The sequence below is a fragment of the Colobus angolensis genome, unplaced genomic scaffold (assembly GCF_000951035.1).
Source record: "Colobus angolensis palliatus isolate OR3802 unplaced genomic scaffold, Cang.pa_1.0 Scaffold163, whole genome shotgun sequence".
Taxonomy (NCBI): domain Eukaryota; kingdom Metazoa; phylum Chordata; class Mammalia; order Primates; family Cercopithecidae; genus Colobus; species Colobus angolensis.
This window is the reverse complement of record NW_012114744.1, coordinates 2,891,052-2,912,197: the sequence shown is the minus strand read 5'-3', so window position 1 is coordinate 2,912,197 and position 21,146 is coordinate 2,891,052. Positions and strand designations below refer to the sequence as shown.

At 35.9% G+C, this 21,146-nt stretch overlaps 1 protein-coding gene across 1 annotated transcript in view; it reads right to left on the bottom strand.

Moving 5' to 3' along the window:
* CFTR (cystic fibrosis transmembrane conductance regulator (ATP-binding cassette sub-family C, member 7)) overlaps positions 1–21,146 on the bottom strand; it is a 185,041-nt gene that overhangs the window by 117,574 nt on the left and 46,321 nt on the right. The window contains exons 5-10 of the mRNA XM_011937379.1: positions 20,183–20,272; positions 19,142–19,305; positions 17,894–18,019; positions 14,253–14,499; positions 12,505–12,597; positions 5,884–6,066 (exon numbers count right to left, since the gene is read on the bottom strand). Of these exons, the coding sequence (XP_011792769.1) occupies positions 5,884–6,066; positions 12,505–12,597; positions 14,253–14,499; positions 17,894–18,019; positions 19,142–19,305; positions 20,183–20,272 (903 nt within the window). The remainder of the gene's footprint in view (positions 1–5,883; positions 6,067–12,504; positions 12,598–14,252; positions 14,500–17,893; positions 18,020–19,141; positions 19,306–20,182; positions 20,273–21,146) is intronic.

Here is a 21,146-nt window from a genome sequence, read left to right as displayed (position 1 = left end):
TAGAATGCCCTTAGGCTAACCCCTAGACCCGTTTCTCTTCTTATCAACCCTCTTTCCTTTGGAATCTCATCCATCCCCATCTTCACACTACCAGCCTCCTCTTCCTTGAAACTAGACTTGTACATCCAACTAACATCTTTATTTGGATGTCAAATAGGCATTTCAAACTTAATATCCCCAAACCAAGTTCCATCCAAAACCTGTTTCTCCCATTATCTTCCTAGTAAAATAGTACCTTTATCCTTCCAGCTACTCAGTCCAGAAAGCTTGGAATCATCCTTGGCTCCTCTATGACTTTTCTCATATGCCATTGTTCAACTTATCCATTAATTCTATTGGATCTTCCTTCAAAGCATGTCCTGAATCTGATCACTTCCTACTATACTACTTCCACCACTACCTGGATCAAGCCACCATCATCACTTGCCTGAATTGGCACAATAGACTCCTAACTCATCTCCTTGCTTCCTCCCTTGTCTGCCTATAGAATAGCCTAAAAACATTAGCCAAAGTGGCCCTGTTACTTCTGTTTAAAACTCTCTGGTGGCCTCTAATCTCACCCAGAGAAAAAAGCCTTACTCTTTATGAAGCACTTTATGGTCTACCCCCTACCTCCACCACTGATTACTTCTCTGACAGTATTCTACCCTTCCTGTCTTACTCTATGCCAGCCTCAGTGACCTCCTTACTGTTCTTCAAACCAGGCAGGTATAGCTAGTCCCATCTGAAAGCTTTGCACTTGCTTCACCTGCTACTTTGAAGACTCTTCCCAGAGTCTACATTCCCTAATCCCTCACCTCCTGCAAGTCTTTGTTCAAATGTTACCTTTCAATGTTTAAAGGCCACTTATATTTTTATTTTTGATGAAATATCTATTCAATGCTTTGTACATTTTCCTAATGAGTTGGTGATATTTTTCATTATGATTCTAGGATCACTTTATATAGAGAGAAATTCCTCCTGTGTATAAGTTGAAATGATATCTTACACTACTCATAATAAAAGAAATGCAAGTTAAAAATACATTGACATACTATTTTCCCTATAAGAGAAGAAACTTTTAAAATTAGATAATATCATCTGTTAGTAACACTGTGGGGAAATCAGCACGCTTATATAGAGTGTATGGCATGAGTATGAATTGGTACAAGTTTCAGGGAAGGACATTTGACAACATCTACCAAAGTCACAAGTACACAAATGCTTAACCACTTATAAGAAGCCTACTGATACAATTGCAGATGTGCTAAATGGTATGTATATAAAGTTATTTATAGTGTTGTTCCTTGTGTTAACAAAATATTGGAAATAACCCAAATGTCAATCAATAGTGATTCATTTGATCATAGAATATTCATCCGTATGATAGAATACTATGCATCTATTTAAATGTGTGTGTGTGTGTGTGTGTGTATCCTTGTTCAGGCTGCTGTAACAAAATACCATGAACTGTGTGACTTATAAACAACAGGAATTTATGTCTCACAGTTCTGGAGGCTGGGAAGTCCAAGATCAAGGTGCCAGCAGATTGGGTCTGCTAAGAGACTCCTGATTCCTGGATGGCCAGCTGTCTTCCTGCTGTGTTCTCACATGGCAGAAAGGGGTGAGGGTCTCTCTAAGGGGTGAGGTTGTCTCTAAGGGGTGAGGGTCTCTCTAAGGCTTCTTTTAAAAAGACACTAATCTCATTTACTAAGAACTCTACACTCATGGACTAATCACCTCCCAAAGGCCCCACCCTGCAATACCATCACCTTGGGAGTTAGGATTTCAACATATGAATGGCAGGGAAGAGACACAAATATTCAGCAGTGTGTATGTATGTGCAAGTCCTCTGTGCTTTGAATATGGAAAGTTGTCCAAGATAGTGGGAAAAGCAAGAAACAAAACTCTGCATATTGTTACATAAAAAGAGAGGTGGGGAACAATAAAAATATATATTGATTATATATATGTGTATATATATGTGTGTGTATATGTGTGTATATATATGTGTACATATATAAACATCTCTGGAAAGATACTAAAAATAATCACCTAGGTTGGCTACCTTGGTTGGATGAGGGAATGCAGGAGAATGGAAAATGGACAAATGAGAGACAGTAAAGAGAGGAAGAATTTTCAAGGTTTTATATATTTTAATTTTCATTTTTAAATTTTAATAAATAATATCACCTAAAATATATTCAGAAGAAAGGAAGGTCAAGTAACAGACATCTGTTTGATATTTGTTTCAGTAAATTTTATAATTCTCATTACGTGGAAAAAAATCTAAAATACCTCATTTATATATAAAATTGTTTTGTACAAAATTAAAACTAGAAGTGGTATTTTCACATAGTACAGCTTTATAAACCCAAACACAATATAGTTCTGATGATCCAGGTTAAAATATATATATATATATACATATTGGACCAGACACAGTGGCTCATGCTTATAATCCCAGCACTTTGGGAGGTTGAAGCAGAAAGGTCACTTGAGCCCAGGAGTTCAAGGTTACAGTGAGCTGTGATCACACCACTGAAGTTTAGCCTGGGTGACAGAGTATCTCTAAAAAGAATAAAATTTTAAAAATTAAATAAAATAAATCATGTATCATGTCTATATATATGTGTGTGTGTGTATGTATATATATTCAATGATGCATTTAACTTCGTATCTCCCAAAATTCCAAAACATTGATAAAACTCTTTGCAGACATGTATTCTGTATAAAAAGCAAGCAAAAACATGAGCTAATAGCTTATTCTACACATATGAGTCCCAGTTATTATAAGAACAAGCTAAAACTCAGTACCATAGTGAGGCAATGATAGATAATAGAGACAAGGTGGTGTCAGGAATTGTCAGCAACAGCACTGCTTCAGCTGTGATGCGGACAACAGAAAGACTGAAAGTTCCCACACACTGGTGAGATGCCACAAGCCAGGTTTCACTCAAGAGCATCCTGTGATGCGAAATTCTATACTAATATTGCTTCACTAAAATAATTCAAGGAAGTTTCATAAGTGCAAGACACTTAATGTAGGCTAGAACAACTACAAACAAAAATCTATTTCCTAAAGATATTCAGTTAAATTTCTATAAAATACCTGTCAAGTGCTAGGCACTTGTTGACAGTCCTTGGAATATAAAAATAAAGAAGACATAGTCCCTTTGCAGCCTAGATGATTATGAATAGGGGGAGAGTGATAAAAGTTAACAATGTTATTACTTTATCAGTAAAGTAACAAAGTAACAGAAAATCTAGAAATATAAAATACACCCAAAATTTCAGAGATAACAACTTGATAAATTTATCCTTTCAGACACATATATACATACACATATGATTTTATGAAAAATGGATCATAATGTACATAACATTTTGTAACTTGTCCATAACATTTTGTAACTCTTTATTCACTTGCGTATATCATATACATCTGTCACAGTCATTCTTTAAGAGCCCTTTTATTGGCTGAATAGCATGCCATTATAGAACTACACCAAAATTTATCTAATCAAACTCCTATTATTCAACATTTATGAGGCTCCTCCCATCCAATTTTTGGCTCCTGAAAGCAGTGTTATATTGAAGAGCTTTATATAAAATCTCTGCAAACATATTAGAGTAAGTTATAGAAGTAGAAGAATTATTAGGTTATTTCTGATACAAATTACCAAATTGTATTGAGTGGGTAAGATTTAAATTAAAATGTTAATATTTTCAATTATTCAATCTTATACTTTAGCTAGATCTTTTGTCCAAAAAAAACAACTACAAAGTGTTCCATTCCTAATACTACTAAAAGTCAACCTCCTAGATTGAGCTGGTAAACTCCATTTGTCAGAAGTTTTTAAATATTCCCAAGGGACCACTGCTTTCCTCTGACTCTGCCTTCATAGCTGCTTCCCATAAGATGTAATTGTAATGTCAGCCAGTAATTATCTGCTCATCAATTTTTAATAAAACTGCCTGACATTTAATTGCCAGTAAGTCTTGGAATTTGTAATTCCAAAGCTATTTTTGCACATCTATCATAAAATTGATCTTGAAGACATATGCAGAATTAATTTTAAAAATTCTATCAAACACAATTACTACCTTTTCATAAATAAACATCCTTGTTTAGATCATTGCTAACTTATTTAGTATCAGCCCCTCCTAGGGTATAAGTTTTTAATAGTGAAACTGCTAGTAACAATATACAAGTACAGAAGAAAAATAATAACATCTTAAGAAAGAAAATGTTTATGTAAGAAAACATGCACAATTCCAGCTACTTTAAAAGCCTGTTTCATATGCAGGAAAACAACTGGAGATAGAAACAACCAAATTGTATTATTATCATTGTGAACACCAATTTTTTTTTTTTTTTTTAGCCTATCACCTAGGCTAGAGTGCAGTGATGCAGTCATGGCTCACCGCAGTCTCCACCTCTCAGGCTCAGGTGATCCTCCCACCTCAGCCTCCCAAGTAGCTGAGACTACAGGCACACGCCACCACACCCAGCTATTTTTTTGCTTGTTTGTTTGTATTTTTTGTAGAGATGGGGTTTGCCATGTTGCCCAGGCTGGTCTCAAACTCCTGGACTCAAGCAATTCACCTGCCTCTGCCTCCAAAAGTGCTAGGATTACGGGTGTGAGCCACTGTACCCAGCCTGACACCAAATTTATTGACTGGAAATTTTTTGTGGCATTTTGTTTCCCAAGTCTCATATTCAATTCTTTAAAATATGGTTCTCCTCATCTTAGATACTGATAAATAATCGCCTTTCAGGAGTCTTTCTCAATTTCTATTTTCACTAACGTTTTTACCTACAGCAGCAGCACTGCTTCCCTCTTACTTCCCTCTTTCTTTCCTTCCCTCCTCCCTACTTCCTTTCTTCCTCATTTCCTTCTTTCTTCCTTCCTCTCTTTCTTTCTTTTTCTGTTTGTCTTAGATTATTGGGTATAATTCTAGAAAGTATTTTGCAAAGCTTCAAGAGACCACTAAACTTTTTCTTACATTTCTACGAAGTACCACAGCTAAAATGACAGTCAAATGGGAACAAGGAACAATTTTATAGACTTCTGAAGCAAATACCTATTGCCCTATAGCCCATTCTAATACTAGAAAGCTCTTTCTCATCTCTAATTTGATTCTTTCACGTCTTTTAAATTTATTTTCTCAATAGTAAAAGACAGCAAGTGTTTATCATTATCTACACAATGGGTTATGTTCTTAAAGATCGCTACAAAGTCTTCTCTTCTCCTGACAATGAAGTTTGGTCCTTTTGGACTGTTTTCTTTCTAATCTACTAGTTTTTTTCAGATGTGTCTCCAAATATGCCTGGTTAAGTTGTTCTTAGGTTGGGATATGGAGAAGAGGTTGACCACTGAATAAATTAACGTTCCTATGTATTTCTTCAAAAAACTATCCCACTAAATAATTTTTCCTTATAATGTATCATAAGCAAATCTAAATCTATTCTGAAAACTCTAATGTTAACAAAAATGGGGACCTTTTGCTTATGTGGTTATTGAGGCAAAATGTAAGTCATGATTTTCCTGGACCGACTCTGAAAAAATGTCTGTTCTGGTTAAGACTGGGTAAAATGGATGATTCGTTTATTCAATAAAGTTAGTGAATGCTTGCCATGTGCAAGATACAGTGTTGAATGTGATGCAAAATATAAATATGTAGAAGAAAAAGCCACTGAAAATAATATGAGGAAATAAAAAACTACAGTAAATTATCAGTGGAATAATTTCTATTATACGAGACATTATACCCATACATTCTCCTAATGCTCATGTAAGAATTTCTCCAAAAATACTTTTCAGCACTACAGACAAACTAGAAAAAAAGAGACATGGATATCAAATTAAGTTCTTAATAGTGAAGAATAAAAGAGACTACCTTGCCTGCTCCAGTGGATCCAGCAACCGCCAACAACTGTCCTCTTTCTATCTTGAAATTAATATCTTTCAGGACAGGAGTACCAAGAAGTGAGAAATTACTGAAGAAGAGGCTGTCATCACCATTAGAAGTTTTTCTATTGCTATTGTTTTGTTTTGCTTTCTCAAATAATTCCCCAAATCCCTGTTAAACAAAACACACACACACAATAATAAAAGATGAGTTTGTCAGATATTTTCAATAAATGCTTGTTTTATGTATGATTAGTTTGAAAAGCACATGGCACATGATCCATTATACTGTATACATTATTACTTTATAGTACATAGTTATATAGCATATGGCTTCTAGAGGACATGATCCAAAATTCAGATATTTGCCCATTATCAAGTTAAAGATTTTTTAATTTAAGTAAAGACTGAATACATAATACATACATACACACACACACCCTCTTCTCCTATAAGCTGGGTACATAAACACTATTACTTAATCTTCAGCATTAACATGAGATAGATTTTATAATCCTCCTCTTTCAAAGCCGTAGACTGTGACTCAGCAGTTAACTGACTAAAGTCACATAGCTTTAAGTCACAACCCAAATCTGAATTCTACTCCATCACACTTCGTAGCATCCTCCTCTGAGAAGCTCAGAGCATTTCTTGAAGCAATTATTGTTGAAAATAAATATGAAGAGATTGCCAGATGATTCAAATAAATTCATTTCACAAAAGTAGCTAGGAAGAAGTAATTCCCTTTTAAAACTTCCTTGCCTCACTATTGCCCCCTTGGGAAGCTTTAGCATAGTGGTCTTCAAATCAAAGTAAACAGTCCTAAAGATTGATCAGGAGGAAGCAGATGCATCTTGTTTTAAGGGACTCTATTAACTCTTTCCTAAAATTAACCTGCCTGAGAATCTATCATTTCTCCTGACCTACTTCCCTCTCATGAGTCCTTCCCTCATTTTATACAGACAGCCTTCTCACTTACCATGCAAGTTAGTATAGTACTAGTCTTACTACGTGGAACTTTCTGGAGTAGAAAAACCTCTGAGACTCAAACAAGGGGACCATGAGAGAATGACTTTCTCTTGAAAGAGGCTCCCATAAAAGCAAAGGCAGAAATACTGAAGGAGGCAGTATCTTATTTCACCCAGATTTCAAACATAAGGCAATCTATGTGTCTTATCTATTCTTAGAGTCAAATTCCAGAAATGAGTAGGGGAATAAGGCATTTTAATTAACAAATTAATTATTTTAATTTTAATAATTTAATAAAGTAATTAATAGTTATTAATTATCTGTATTTTAAAGTCAGACTTTTCCTGACAGAAAGCAAGTTATATCTAGTTGATTGACTTGACAATAAAAGCCAATTTCATAAATTCATTTATTTTCCATAAATTGAATGCAATGAAACTGCAGCTTCAAGGTTTTGAAGAAATCCATGTAGCATACTTACACAGTGCAAAATACACATGAAACTACATCATTTCCACTTAAAACTATGTTGAACTATTTATAAGTTAACTTAAAAGTGTGTCAGGGGTACATAGGTTTTCAAAATTCTTTTAAGGCATACATAAACAATCAAGCTTGAAGACTACTGCTTTGAGTTTTTTATTATACGGGTAGCTAACAATGAAAGTATTTTAAAATGAGACAAAGGCATTTGTTATTCCCTTATTCATTTATTTATCTAATAAATATTTATTGAGTATAATCTCTGTATTAGAAACTACTTCAAACGTCCTACATGGGAGAATGATAAATGAATTAATATTGCAATGTGCTTGGTGCTACAATTGAAATCACACCACGTCATATAGGAGTACATTCAAGAGAACAACTGACTCACCCTTGACCAAGTAAATTACATGCGTGCTAGGCTATGAAGGATGTAAGTAGGATTTCACAAGACTAAGACATCGCTATAGGTGTTCCGGGAAGATGGATCTGCACGCACAGTGATTTAGGCACAAAGGAACAAAATATATCTCAGGAATGGTGTGAGTGGCTAGGTCAGATGTATATGACAAGGTGACAAAGGCTATTAACCTAAAAGTTGTGAGTTTCATGCTTAGAAGTGGGACTTTTATCCAATAAGCACTTGTATCAGTGGAAGACTGTTGTTACCATAACTTTTATTTCTGATTACAGAAGACACATTTGAAAACATAGAAAACCAGAAATAAGAAAAATCACCTGTAGTTGTACCACTAAGAACTATGTTTAACATTTCAATGGCTATCACTCCACACATTTATATTTATATTTACATTTACATATAATAAATGTGTATATTTACATACACTAAAAATCATATATATGGGCCAGGTGCAATGACTCATGCCTGTAATCCCCGCACTTGGGGTGGCTGAGGCAGGAGGATCATTTGAGAACAGGAGTTCAAGACCAGCCTGGGCAATGTAGTGAGATCCTGTCTCTACAAAAAATTAAAAATTAGGTAGGCGGCCAGGCGTGGTAGCTCACACCTGTAATCCCAGCACTTCGGGAGGTCAAGGTGAGTGGATCACAAGGTCAAGAATTCAAGACAAGCCTCACCAATGGTGAAACCCCGTCTCTACTAAAAATACAAAAATTAGGTGGGCGCAGTGGCAGGCACCTGTAATCCCAGCTACTCAGGAGGCTTAGGTAGGAGAATTGCTTGAACCTGGGCAGCACAGGTTGCAGTGAGCCGAGATCGCACCACTGCACTCCAGACTGGGTGACAGAGTGAGACTCCATCTCAAAAAACAAACAAACAAACAAAAATTAGCTAGGCATGGTGGTGTGCGCCTGTAGCCCTAGCTACTTAGCAGGCTAAGGCAGGAGGATCACTTGAACCCAAGTTCAAGGTTACAGTGAGCTATGATTGTGCCACTGCACTCCAGCCCACGTGATAGAGCAAGATTCTGTCTCTTAAAGAAAAAAAAAATCATATATGTGATTATTTTAAAAAAAATAAGTGATGATATGCTGAGTGAGAAAGGACTTTGGAGTCATAGAAGCCTAGCCTGACATTTTAGCTCTGCCCCAGCTAGGTGTGTAACCATGCTTGAGTTACTTAAACTATCTAAGCCTCAGCTTCCTAATATGTTAATAGGAATTTTACTTACTCTCAGGTTTGGAGCAAGGGAGGAGTCATATATAACTCACTAGGGACTTGCCTCTCAGAGATGCTATCAAAGGAGATGGAGAATACACTAAAATGAGTGGGTTTATGAAGCTTGGGGAGTGAAGAACAAGAACACTGAGGTACGTGCAGGAAATTTGGAAACATATGTATGAAGTTCAAGAAAGAAACTGAAGCCAGAGATGTGCATTTGAGAGTCACCAGCACATTGATATAACTTGAGTGTGAGAGAAGTCACCCACAGAGAACATAAAAAATCAGAAGGAGGCTGATATGGTTTGGCTATGTTCTCACCCAAATCTCATCTTGAATTGTAGCTTCCATAATTCCCATGTGTTGCCGGGGGGACCCAGTGGGAGATAACTGAATCATGGGGGTGGGTCTTGCCCATCCTATTCTCATGATAGTGAAGAAGTCTCACAAGATCCAATAGAGTTTCCCTGCACAAGTTCTATTCTCTTATCTGCCTCCATGTGAGACGTGCCTTTCATCCTCCACCATGATTGTGAGGCCTCCCCAGCCACGTGGAACTGTGAGTCCCTTAAACCCCTTTCTTTTGTAAATTGCCCATTCTTGGGTATGTCTTTATCAGCAACGTGAAAACCGACTAACACGGAAGCCTAGGTGGGGACCCAGTGGCCCATAATGACTTAAGTGGCAGGCAGGGCAGACTTAGAAGTCATGGTCTGAGGCCAAAATGATCTGGAAAGAACGGTTCACTGAAGCTAAATTAAATGATAAATTCTACAAGAGTATAACAGTTTTAATAGACTGGTGATAGCAGAATCTATGTTGTAGTGGGGAGAAGTCCACAAAAAGTGAAGATGTGAGAACAGCTTTGACAGCAAAGGGAAGAAGAGTGATAAGGTTTTGGGCATGAGGTTGCATGAGCAAAAGTCAGGAAAGAAATTGTTTAACTTGAAAATATTTAAACATGACAAGGAGTCAGTTGACAAAAGATGTTGAAGCTTCTGGAGGAAGAATAATTGCTGGTCCCCTGTTCTGAGAAGATGAAGCAAAATAGAATAGTTCAGACAAGGGTAAGAGGAAGCATACATCTTTCTCTTAGACACAAAAAAAGAAAAAGATAATTCCAAGGGTGAAGAGAGATGTTGGAAACATTCAAATATGATGGTGGCCTCTATTTTCTCTATGTATTGTGGGAGACAAGGCCATCTACTGGGGGTGAACACATCCTGGGAGAGGATGGGGATTTTGTGAATGTGATAAAAATCTGGAGTAGCCTTTAGGGAAATGGTAAAGGAAATTAAAGACAAATGAAAGGATTTCCCAAGAAGGATTATAGACCCATATAAAGTTGAAAAAATAAATGTATAAAACTTACAGTTGACTAGAGTCAACAGATAGCACTATTGTTTCCCAGATAGCACTTCCTTCTCCAAAACTGATAAAGTAAGTGTTTTGCAGGGGGAAAAAAAAAAAATCACCAAAAGGAAAAGGGAATTGAGAGTGCAGCTGAGAGAATGAAATTACTGTTCTTCGAATAAGCAGAGGTTAAATCAGGAGTACAAAAGGAAGAATTAAGGAGACTAGAAATCCTGATGACATGGAAAGGCAGTAAATGCAGAATTAAAAGACTCAAATAGTTGGAAGATTAGGAAATTCCAGGCTGAGAAAGAGATTTCAGAGTGCAACATTTCCAAAGCGAGGTAAGTCTAGGTGCTAACAAAACTCAGGATATGACTAAGAGAGAAAGCTTCTGAAGAAGTCACCACAAAATATAAGTTCTAAGTACAGTATTGGAAGACTCGTTTATATGGATATTGAAGTCTCAAACAGGAAATTTAACAAGCATCAGCATCATAAGTAAATGCCATCAAGGGGTGCACAGCGTTTAGGTGACAAAGACTGGAGGAGGAAGATGCCACCGGATAGAAGACAACAGTTTAGTGAAAGGGCTCTAGCCTATGACATTTGGGACCAAAATCCATTTTCAATCTTTGCCAGTTGTGTGAGCTGAGACAAGTCCCTAAACTTTTTGAAGCCTCCATTTTATTATCAGGGAAATGAAAACATTAATTTTATTTAGGTCATAGAAATGCTGTGAGAATTAAGTGGGACAAAACATATAAAGCGCTTATCCTAGTGCCTGGCACATAGTAAGGGCTCAAGCATGCTACCTATTTAATTAGATGGAGTGAGACAGGAATTGAGGATTTTTGCACCAGAGTAGGAAAATAATGACTTGAAAGTAGTGGAAAACGTCAAACTGCGTATTTTTCCTTCATGCCTACAAAGACACTTGAAATTCCTAAAATCAAAGTAAAATAAATCTGATCCACAAACTTTTATACAAAACAATTTTGCTAGGCAGATGGGAATTACTCTGTTACCTACATCTTTTAAAAATGAAGTAAAATGAAGCACTGGTACTCGGGTTACTTGTATAAATGAATCCAAAGTATGACATTGAGAAAGATTTAGACCTAGGACATTGGCTTCATACCTCCTATCCCATATAAGTGAGAAGAAACTAAAAATACAACAGGTGTGCTCAATAATCAAATATTGCTCTTCAGAGACTAAAAATCATTGATAATATTTTTTATGTCAAGCAGTATGACAGAATTTGTAATGGTGGATGAAAATAGGTTAAAAATGGTAGGAAACAATACACTGGTATATCTCTCTCACATCCTTTCATTGACTGGTATATATAAAGCACTTTGGACTGGAACTTGTGATCAGAGAAGCTAATGGTTATTGAGGAACCACTGTGTGCATGGTACTCTGATGAATGTTTTACCCACAATGTCTCCTTCAGTCTTCACAACAAACTTGCAAGGTAAATATTAATATTCTCCATTTTACACATGGAGAGCCAGAGGGCCCACAAAGTTAAGCAACTTGACTTAGATTACACAGAAAGTAAATGGCAGAGCCAGGATTCAGACCCAGCTCCAAAACCTATGATCTCCGTATTATTTCCTGATTTGTTATATGAAACAAATTATATGACTTAGAAATAAAAAAGCTTTTATATTGCATTTAATATTCCTCTATTTTTTTGTTTGTTTGTTTGTTTGTTTTTTGACAGAGTCTCGTCTTGTTGCCCAGACTGGAGTGCAGTGGTACGATCTCGGCTCACTGCAACCTCCGCCTCCCGGGTTCAAGTGATTCTCCTGCCTCAGCCTCCCGAGTAGCTGGGACTACAGGTGTCTGCCACCATGCCCAGCTAATTTTTTGTATTTTTAGTAGAAACAGGGTTTCACCACGTTGGCTAGGCTGGTCTTGAACTCCTGACCTCAGGTGATCCACTTGCCTTGGCCTCTCAAAGTGCTGGGATTACAAGCATGAATGTCCAGCCATTCCTCTACTTCTTAATCTAAAAAATAAGTGAGTGATCCTCCTTCCCATTCTACCAGTTATATCATCATTCTAATTTTATTTGCCATCAGGATGAAATCCAGATTCACAAAGAAGAAAATAGGTCTTTAGAGAAAACAATTTTTTAAAAATTCTGACCTCCTCCCAGAAGGCTGTTACATTCTCCATCACTACTTCTGTAGTTGTTAAGTTATATTCCAATGTCTTATATTCTTGCTTTTGTAAGAAATCCTATTTATAAAAGAGAGCAAAAACATGTTATAGCATCAGAATAGCATTAATGCATTATTACATCTACTTTATACTCTCATTGTGCTACATCTTATATATGAATTTAAATAATGAAATAGTAATTATTTCTTAATATAATTTTATTACAGTGTTCTAAAGTTAATTTGCCAAGCACTAGGATTCATCATATTTGAAATACACTCTCTAAACATATGATACTTTATAAAACTTTTTATACATTAGATTTAACATACTACTGATTCTTCCTTGTACTATTATATGCTAACCTTAGTGATGAATTTATAAAGCAACCCTGAATTACCCACTAATGTGCCTTAATCCAACATTGGATGGAGAAAAAATGAATGTCTTCATCTTAATAGCACCCTCCTTATTTAAGGCCTCATTAGCACCACTTCTGTGGGTTAAGGAAGCATGTGAAGATATATAACTAGTTTTAAGGCATCAAACTGTGATTCTAAAAGAAGGGCTCTATTAGAGGCGCAAATCAGTTTCCCTAGGGAAGGTAGGAGCATAAGGAAGAATTAAGTCCATGCATCCGGAAGTCTTGGCCATAAGAAGTAATGAAAAAGCCTGGTCCTCGCCTCGCTTCTTCATTTTCTTCTCTGCTCCTCTTTACCTCTCTTTTGGTTTCTCTCATTTTCTCCCAGTTTGGTTTTCCAGATCTGTTTCTCTGTCTGTATGCTCCCATTCAGTGACTTTCCCCAGATCTGTTTCTTCTTCTTTCTTTCTCTCTCTCTTTCTTTCTCTCTCAATGGGTTAACAGAAGACAAGATGATTCCCAGAGCTACTTACTATGATTCAGAGCTAGAGTCACCAGTTTGTCTAAATCACAGATCTCAAACTCACTTAGTCTCAGGACCAAACAGGTGATATAATTAAGGAGTGGGGCTGAGAAGACAGCGTGATGAGCTGGAGAGGGCAGGTGCTCTGTGAGCAGGGAGCTGCCATAGCTTGTGGAAAAGGAGGACACAGTTGACTAGTTATTCCAATTCTTCAAAAGAGGTTGCACACATGAGCGTGTGTGTGTTTATGTGTGTGTGTGAGAGACACATCTCCCAATTTTTAATTGTGGGCAACCAATACAAATTTTTTAAATGAAAGGTTAAAACAGGTCTAGGAGCCAAAATTAGGTCTATGGGCCACCATTTGCAACCTCTGGCCTAGAATAAATAATGCCAGAACTACCTAAAAGTGGCTCACCCTTCTCCCTCATTTTTATTTCTGTCACAGTGACTTATTTTCTGGGTTAAATATTTAAATAAACAGCAAAAAAGCATAATAAGCATTTATTTGCTTCTTAATAATACACAAGTTTATCCAATTAGCTTCATATAAATTGAGTCTTATCACCTGAAAACTTTAGAATTTCTCAAAGCTGCTAGCTACATCAGTATTATTGGGATTTTAAGGTAATTTGGCATAAAATGCCATTCTCATCCATCATACTGTTCAGAGAAATGCCAGGAAAAGTTTAAGGTGAACATTCCTAGTATTAGCTGGCAACTTTTATAACTTCCTAGAGAAGGAAATTTCTTTTTCTATATTTTTGCACATTTGCAAAGTTCATTATAACTGATCTATTGACTGATTATTTAAATCACAGTGTATAATGCAGCATTATGGTACATTACCTGTATTTTGTTTATTGCTCCAAGAGAGTCATACCATGTTTGAACAGCCCAGGGAAATTGCCGAGTGACCGCCATGCGCAGAACAATGCAGAATGATATGGTTGTGAATATTTTTCGGAGGACGATTCCTTTGATTAGTGCATAGGGAAGCACAGATAAAAACACCACAAAGAATCCTGAGAAGAAGAAGGCTGAGCTATTGAAATATCTCACATAGGCTGCCTTCCGAGTTAGTTTCAGTTCTGTTCTATAAAAAATAATAATAATAAAATTCAGGATGTTATTTTATTTTTCAAATATCAGGGATCTTGGAATGTAAGATCTGAGCATGGTCTCTAGAGTCTTTCTGCCCATATTTTTAACTTGGCTCCACATCATATGACCTGTGTGACTTTGGGTATATTATTTAATCTCGCTGGGCCTCAGTTACCTTATATGAAAGGATAACAATGAAAGTACCAGTGTTTTGTACATACTTGTAAATATTATATTTGAATTATAATTAATAATTCGTTATTAACATTATTATGACATTATTTTTAAACCTTTACTTCATTACTAACTTGTAAGATTAGTTAGACTAATCATTTTTTGCTTGTTGGTTGGTGTTTTAAGTAATTAATTGTGGAAATGAGAACAATGTTGCAAGATTTATAAAGGAAAAAGACAATTCTGTGATTATCTAATGGATTCTTAGCACTTTGGAAACTCTAACTTGGCTTTGAGGAACACTGAAAATAATATATAAGCTACAGAGAAGTGGTTCTCAAACCTTAGCATATGTAAAAATCACTTGAGATGCTTATTAAAAATACAGTCTCAGGCCCGCGTCTTAGAGATACTGATTGAATGAGTCTCAGTAGGTTTCCAGGATTTGCGTTTGGGAAAAAAAAAAACAACTAAACCCTAAAAACACACAAGCAGTTCTTTTGATTCAAGTTGCAGGTGGGTTTTGAAAAATTATGAAAGTAGATACTACATCCTCTCTGTCTCATTTCAACATAATTATTTGCAATCACATTACACTATACGTTCAATCTTCTAGTCTGAAATGCAAATGGAAATTAGTTTTTTTAAATATATTTGTGAGGCTTCAATGCTCTAGCAGGCAGAAAACAGGGCGTGCAGGAGACAACACTGCCTTCGACTCGGTCCCAGTCTTCCAGAAGCCATACAAATTGGAGTCACTTGTGATCCTCCCCATCCAGCTCTTGCCCAAGTAAAGGTCAACCAGGATAGAGGCAGAGGGCTCTGGTGAAAGGGGGCAACAGCTGTGCCATGGCATAGTGCATGTGGGTACCTGGCATTTGGGCATTAGTTCTTCTTCCTTAATTCAGAAAAGCTATTCTCATTCTCAAGTGTAGAACTAAGAGGGAATCTTTTTTCCATTTTTAGTCTGAAAAATAGAATGTAATCTGAGCACATTGATGAAGAAAACTGAGTTCAATGTGCCCAACCCAGATTGCAATTCAGTCTATTTAGGTCTACCAATTTCAGTAACTTGACACTGAAGACAGATTATGATTTTGGCATCTCGCCTGGCTTTGAATCCTGGTTCTGCCAGTTACAACTAGACATCTTAAGCAAGTCATTCTTCCCTCCAACTTTACAGAACCCACCTCTACAGAAGGAAAACATGTCATCTCCTTTATGGAGTTGTTGCCTAGATTAAATAGTACAGTAGAGGTCTATATTTAAATTTACAATGTGTGTCCTTTCTCCTCAACAAGAAAAGGCAAAACATGGACTAGGCTGGTATTTATAAAATGATAGAAAACACTTTTTATAAAAATGTTAAATTTGTTGAACTGTTGTTGAAACATATTAGATAGAGTTGAGAAAAATAGGAAGAAGAGGTACTATAAGAAAAAAAAAATGGATCCAACAACATTTGTAAGAATCACCCAGAAAGTAGATTCTCCATAAAATAATCGCTAACATTTTATGAGTCATAAAACTATTATATCAGTTTCTCATTTTTAAAATTGAAAGTGACTTTATTACTAAAGAGCAATAAAAAAGTGGATTTTCAGGGAGCTTTGCACAGCCTTTTGACCAGTACAACAGTGTCCCAGGCTGAGGTAATCACTCCTTTGATGTGAATTCTGCCAATCTCTTTCAGAACATTATATTTGCTCTCTTGAGTAGGGGCAATTCTTGCTTTCCCATATTTACGTCAACACTTTCTAGCCTTTTCAAGTGACAATTTCATGCCAGATTATATAGGTTACAACTAAACATTCGCTATATATCAAACAGAAATACCAAGTAAAGGGAATAGATTTCATCTTTTGAGGAAGAGGGAACAAAAAACAACGAAAAACAAAGTAAAATCAGCACCAAGAATGACCCAGTCATGAGTTTATCATGAGTTTGAGAAAACCAGATCTTCTGATATCCTTGTCATCACCCTTGCTATACATGTGTTTGCAGGCAGAAGAGTGATGCAGAGAGCAAGTGTGATGGAACACTGACTTGTTAATGAGATAAAGAAGATCTACCAATTGAACAATTCCCCCAAGAACTTGTTTTCTGGAAAGAAAATGCAATTCGTTTCCTGGATTTATCTTGAAAGGCATAGCAAAAACAGGTGACCAATAATGTTTAGGAAATAAATACTCTTTTACTCTTTCTATTTACATGGCAAAGGACTTAATATTTCAGCATTTCTTTTGTTGTTCCAATCACACACCTGCAGCTCAGTTACCATTGTATACTGGACTCAGCAGCCTGAATTCCTCATAACCCATATTGACATCATCCATAAGGGTACTTCTCTTTTTAGTATATTTTTCCCTGTGAAATTGTCATGTGCTGAAATTATTTGTTCCTTGAACAGTGTATCAACTTTCACTGAGTCTCCTAGAACCTTTTTTGATTGGAGTTTGTAGAACATGGAGCTCAACTGAAGAAAAATGGTCTCATTGCTACGGAAATGCCGTAGCTTACATCTGGCCCAGATTTATCTCAGTAATCATATCTCAGTCTGCGCTGTACTTTCTTTGTTGGATATAATCCTTACTAATCAGTGAAAGGTTATATGAGGTGAAAGAACACTAGAGATAGGTGCCAAGTACTGATTCTATCTCAGGAGGTAGCTTTCATTACTTGAACTGACTTCACTTCAAGTGGAGGATTTACAGGAACCCAATTTGTGAATACTACCCTATGTCATTCCCAAGTTAAGGAAGAGCAAACATATTCTAACCAAACACAATTTTTTTCATGGTTAATGTACCATAACACATAAATTAAGATATAAAATAGAGAATCATTTATTTTGTTCAGAATTGTATACTCTACCAGTTCCATCTGAGTTACCAATCAGCCTTCAATATCTTGATCATTATTTTAATGAAATAAATGTATTGAGCAGCAGTGAACACATGTAGGAAATTCTTTAATAAGGTATCAGTGTAATATACTTGCAGCACAAAATAACACCCTGGACCAACCACATAAAACTACAGCCCATGAAAGTGAATTTATGCAACTGATGTATGAACATTGAGAGAACTTAAATGCAATCATTTGATTGTCAGAAACATCAAATATGAGGTGGAAGTCTACTGTGACAAACATATTTTTAAAAAATTAAGGACAGAATTACTAACAATATTGAAATTACTGAAACAACTTACTGTCTTAGGTTTTCAATCATTTTTTCCATTGCTTCTTCCCAGCAGTATGCCTTAACAGATTGGATATTTTCAATCATTTCTGAGGTAATCACAAGTCTTTCATTGATCTTCCCAGCTCTCTGATCTCTAGAAATCAATCAATCAATCAATCTAATAGTAAAAACAAGTCAAATTATCTACTAAGAACTGCTCAAGGTTTTAAGTCATATTTCTTTTATTCAACAGATGGGCATTTATTTTATTATCAAATAGATGGTAACAAAAATAATAACTACTGTTTAGTAAATGCCTCCTATGTGTCAGATATTGTACAGACCCATTCCATCTGCTATCTCTATCCCTTACGACAGTCTATGAGCAGTGGGTATCTCAATTTTAGAGATGAAAAAAGCAAAGACTCAGTGAGATGAAGTGGCTTGACTAAGGTCACATAACTAGTAAGTATGCAATCTGGGATTCAAACAAAGTGCTATTTGACTCCAAAATTTATATACTTTCTGTCATACTCTAGCTGACAAATTTAAGCCCTTTATCATAAGCAGTGACTTGTGTAAGTCATTCATTCACTAGTATTAGTTATTCTGTAACACAAATTAACTAAGGCTCTGGTGTGATGATCCATAAACTAGAGTAGTAAAAGCTAATAAAGTCTACACAAAAATTAGGTATTCCCTTTAATTCACATAAATGTTTTATCCATTTTTAACTGTTTTATAATCTAAAAAATGAACTGAATCAACATATTTATAAACAAATTCAGGAGACTGACAAGCAAAAAAAATATCCCATTGATACAGGAAGTAATATTTACACCATCTTAAAAAGTCTTTTTTAGGCCGCGCACGGTAGCTCATGCCTGTAATCCCAGTACTTTGGGAGGCTGAGGTGGGCAGATCACCTGAAGTCAGGCATTCGAGACCATCCTGGGCAACCTGGTGAAACCTCGTCTCTACTAAAATACAAAAATTAGCCGGGCGTGGTGGTGTGCACCTCTAATCTCAGCTACTCCAGAGGCTAAGGCAGGAGAATTGCTTGAGCCTGGGAGGCAGAAGTTGCAGTGAGCCAAGATCGTGCCACTGCACTGCAGCCTGGGTGACAGATCTAGACTCCATCTCCAAAAAAAAAAAAGTCTTTTTTAATGACACCGAAGATCACAGTTCTATGCATAGAGCAGTCCTGGTTTTACTAAAGTGGGCTTTTTGAAAACATAATTTTAAAAACCTTCAAGCTATGAAAATAGGTTGCTACCTGTACTTCATCATCATTCTCCCTAGCCCAGCCTGAAAAAGGGCAAGGACTATCAGGAAACCAAGTCCACAGAAGGCAGAGGCCTGTAACAACTCCCAGATTAGCCCCATGAGGAGTGCCACTTGCAAAGGAACGATCCACACGAAATGTGCCAATGCAAGTCCCTGGAAAATAAAAGCACAGCAAAAACAGGTGTCATTTTATCTTTCACCCCTAGAAACAACAATCATATATGAAAAAAAGCAAGTAAAAGGAGCTTATATGGTCAAACACTTCGTGGTTCTGAGCACAGTAAAATCTAGGTAATCATTACATGGAGCACATAACAATGTGCTTAAACATTCTACACATAGAATAGGTTTCCCCAAAGAAGAAATTTCAAGCCAGTGCACTTTTAAGCATATTTTTATTCAGTGGAATTGAGATTGGACATCTTAAGTTACCATGTCCAGGTTTTAAGTAACTTACTTCTTTTTGCATAAAGCAAGAACCACAGCATAGAATATGAGAGAACAAAGAACTCTCTCCAGAGACTCAATCCACACAACTGCACAACTCTGTCATTTGATAGAGACATTTAGAACAAATATTTGCTCAATTCAACAGTAATTAATTTTGTACCAGCTGTGGGTCTCATGCTATTTTAAGTACTGGATGTGCAAAGATAAATAAAACACATCATATGTCCCAAGGACCTTGAATTTATTTATCACATAGGACAACACAGAACAAGAATTGCTCAGAGTATCATATTCAGCCAAAGTATAAAACAGATTTAAAGTTTTAAAAAGAAGCATGGTCTGATAAGAATTAAGTTTTGAAAAATCTTATTAACAACAGGCTGAGGTGCCTTTGAGTTGGGTGGTTCTACCAGACCCCAGGATGGTGCTCTGCTATACAACTGACCTTTCTCAGTTTCCAGAATAGGGAAGCTAGAGCTGAGCAAGACTTAACCACTTATCTGATACAGGAAAACTCTACCTTTCCAGTTGTATAATTTATAACAATAGTGCCTAAAAGATTAAATCAACAGGTACATACTTCATCAAATTTGTTCAGGTTGTTGGAAAGGAAACTAACAAGTTGTCCAATACTTATTTTATCTAGAACACGGCTTGACAGCTTTAAAGTCTAAAAGAAAAATGGGAAGTTAGATAATTTCAACAAACAAAACACAAATATATTATAAGTAACATTATAATATGACTAATTCGGTTATTATGCATTCATTATTAAGTAAAGGTAATGAAAATTATGTTCTATTCATCTAGCTTACTATCATCTTAGATTCATAAATATTTCTTTTAACAGTCAATACTATACTGGAATGCTTCTAGTTGTTTTATTTTCCAGCATCTAGAGAGAAACAACTATTTTTTCTCCTCACAATGAGAATGGTATTATACTTAAATACCATTTATACCATGTGGGAGATTTTTGTTTCATTTTAAAAGATAGAGCCAAAGGTACTGAAATTTGAAATTAAGCCTTGGCCTTGAATTTTTCATGTAGTTCTATACTAACTCATTTGGATAAAATTACTTTTAAAGTCAATACAAGTATATGAGGAATAATTGAAAAATTAATACTTTTGTGAAAAAGTTTATCAGTACAAAATCCATACATTTTACAAAGAAAAATGCAATGCTATGTGAAAACTAGTTAAGCAGGTAAATTATTTTTTATCTACTTATTTATCTATCAATTAAATTTACTTAATTAAAACTATAAAGTTGACAAATTAACTATGATTATGGAAGATCAGAGTAATATTTTGCCTGTAAAACTGAAGAATTGATTTGTTATTAGATCACTTTGACTGGGAATTATCTAATATTAGTTTCAAGTGAATACCTCACACATTTGTTGAGCATTTAGTAAATGCAAATCACTCTACTTGATGCCTCAGGGATTATTAAGATTTATTAAAACATAATCCCATCGTCAAGGTGACCTAGTATACAAATAACTAAATATAATATGATAGACGAGTTAAGGGAAGTAG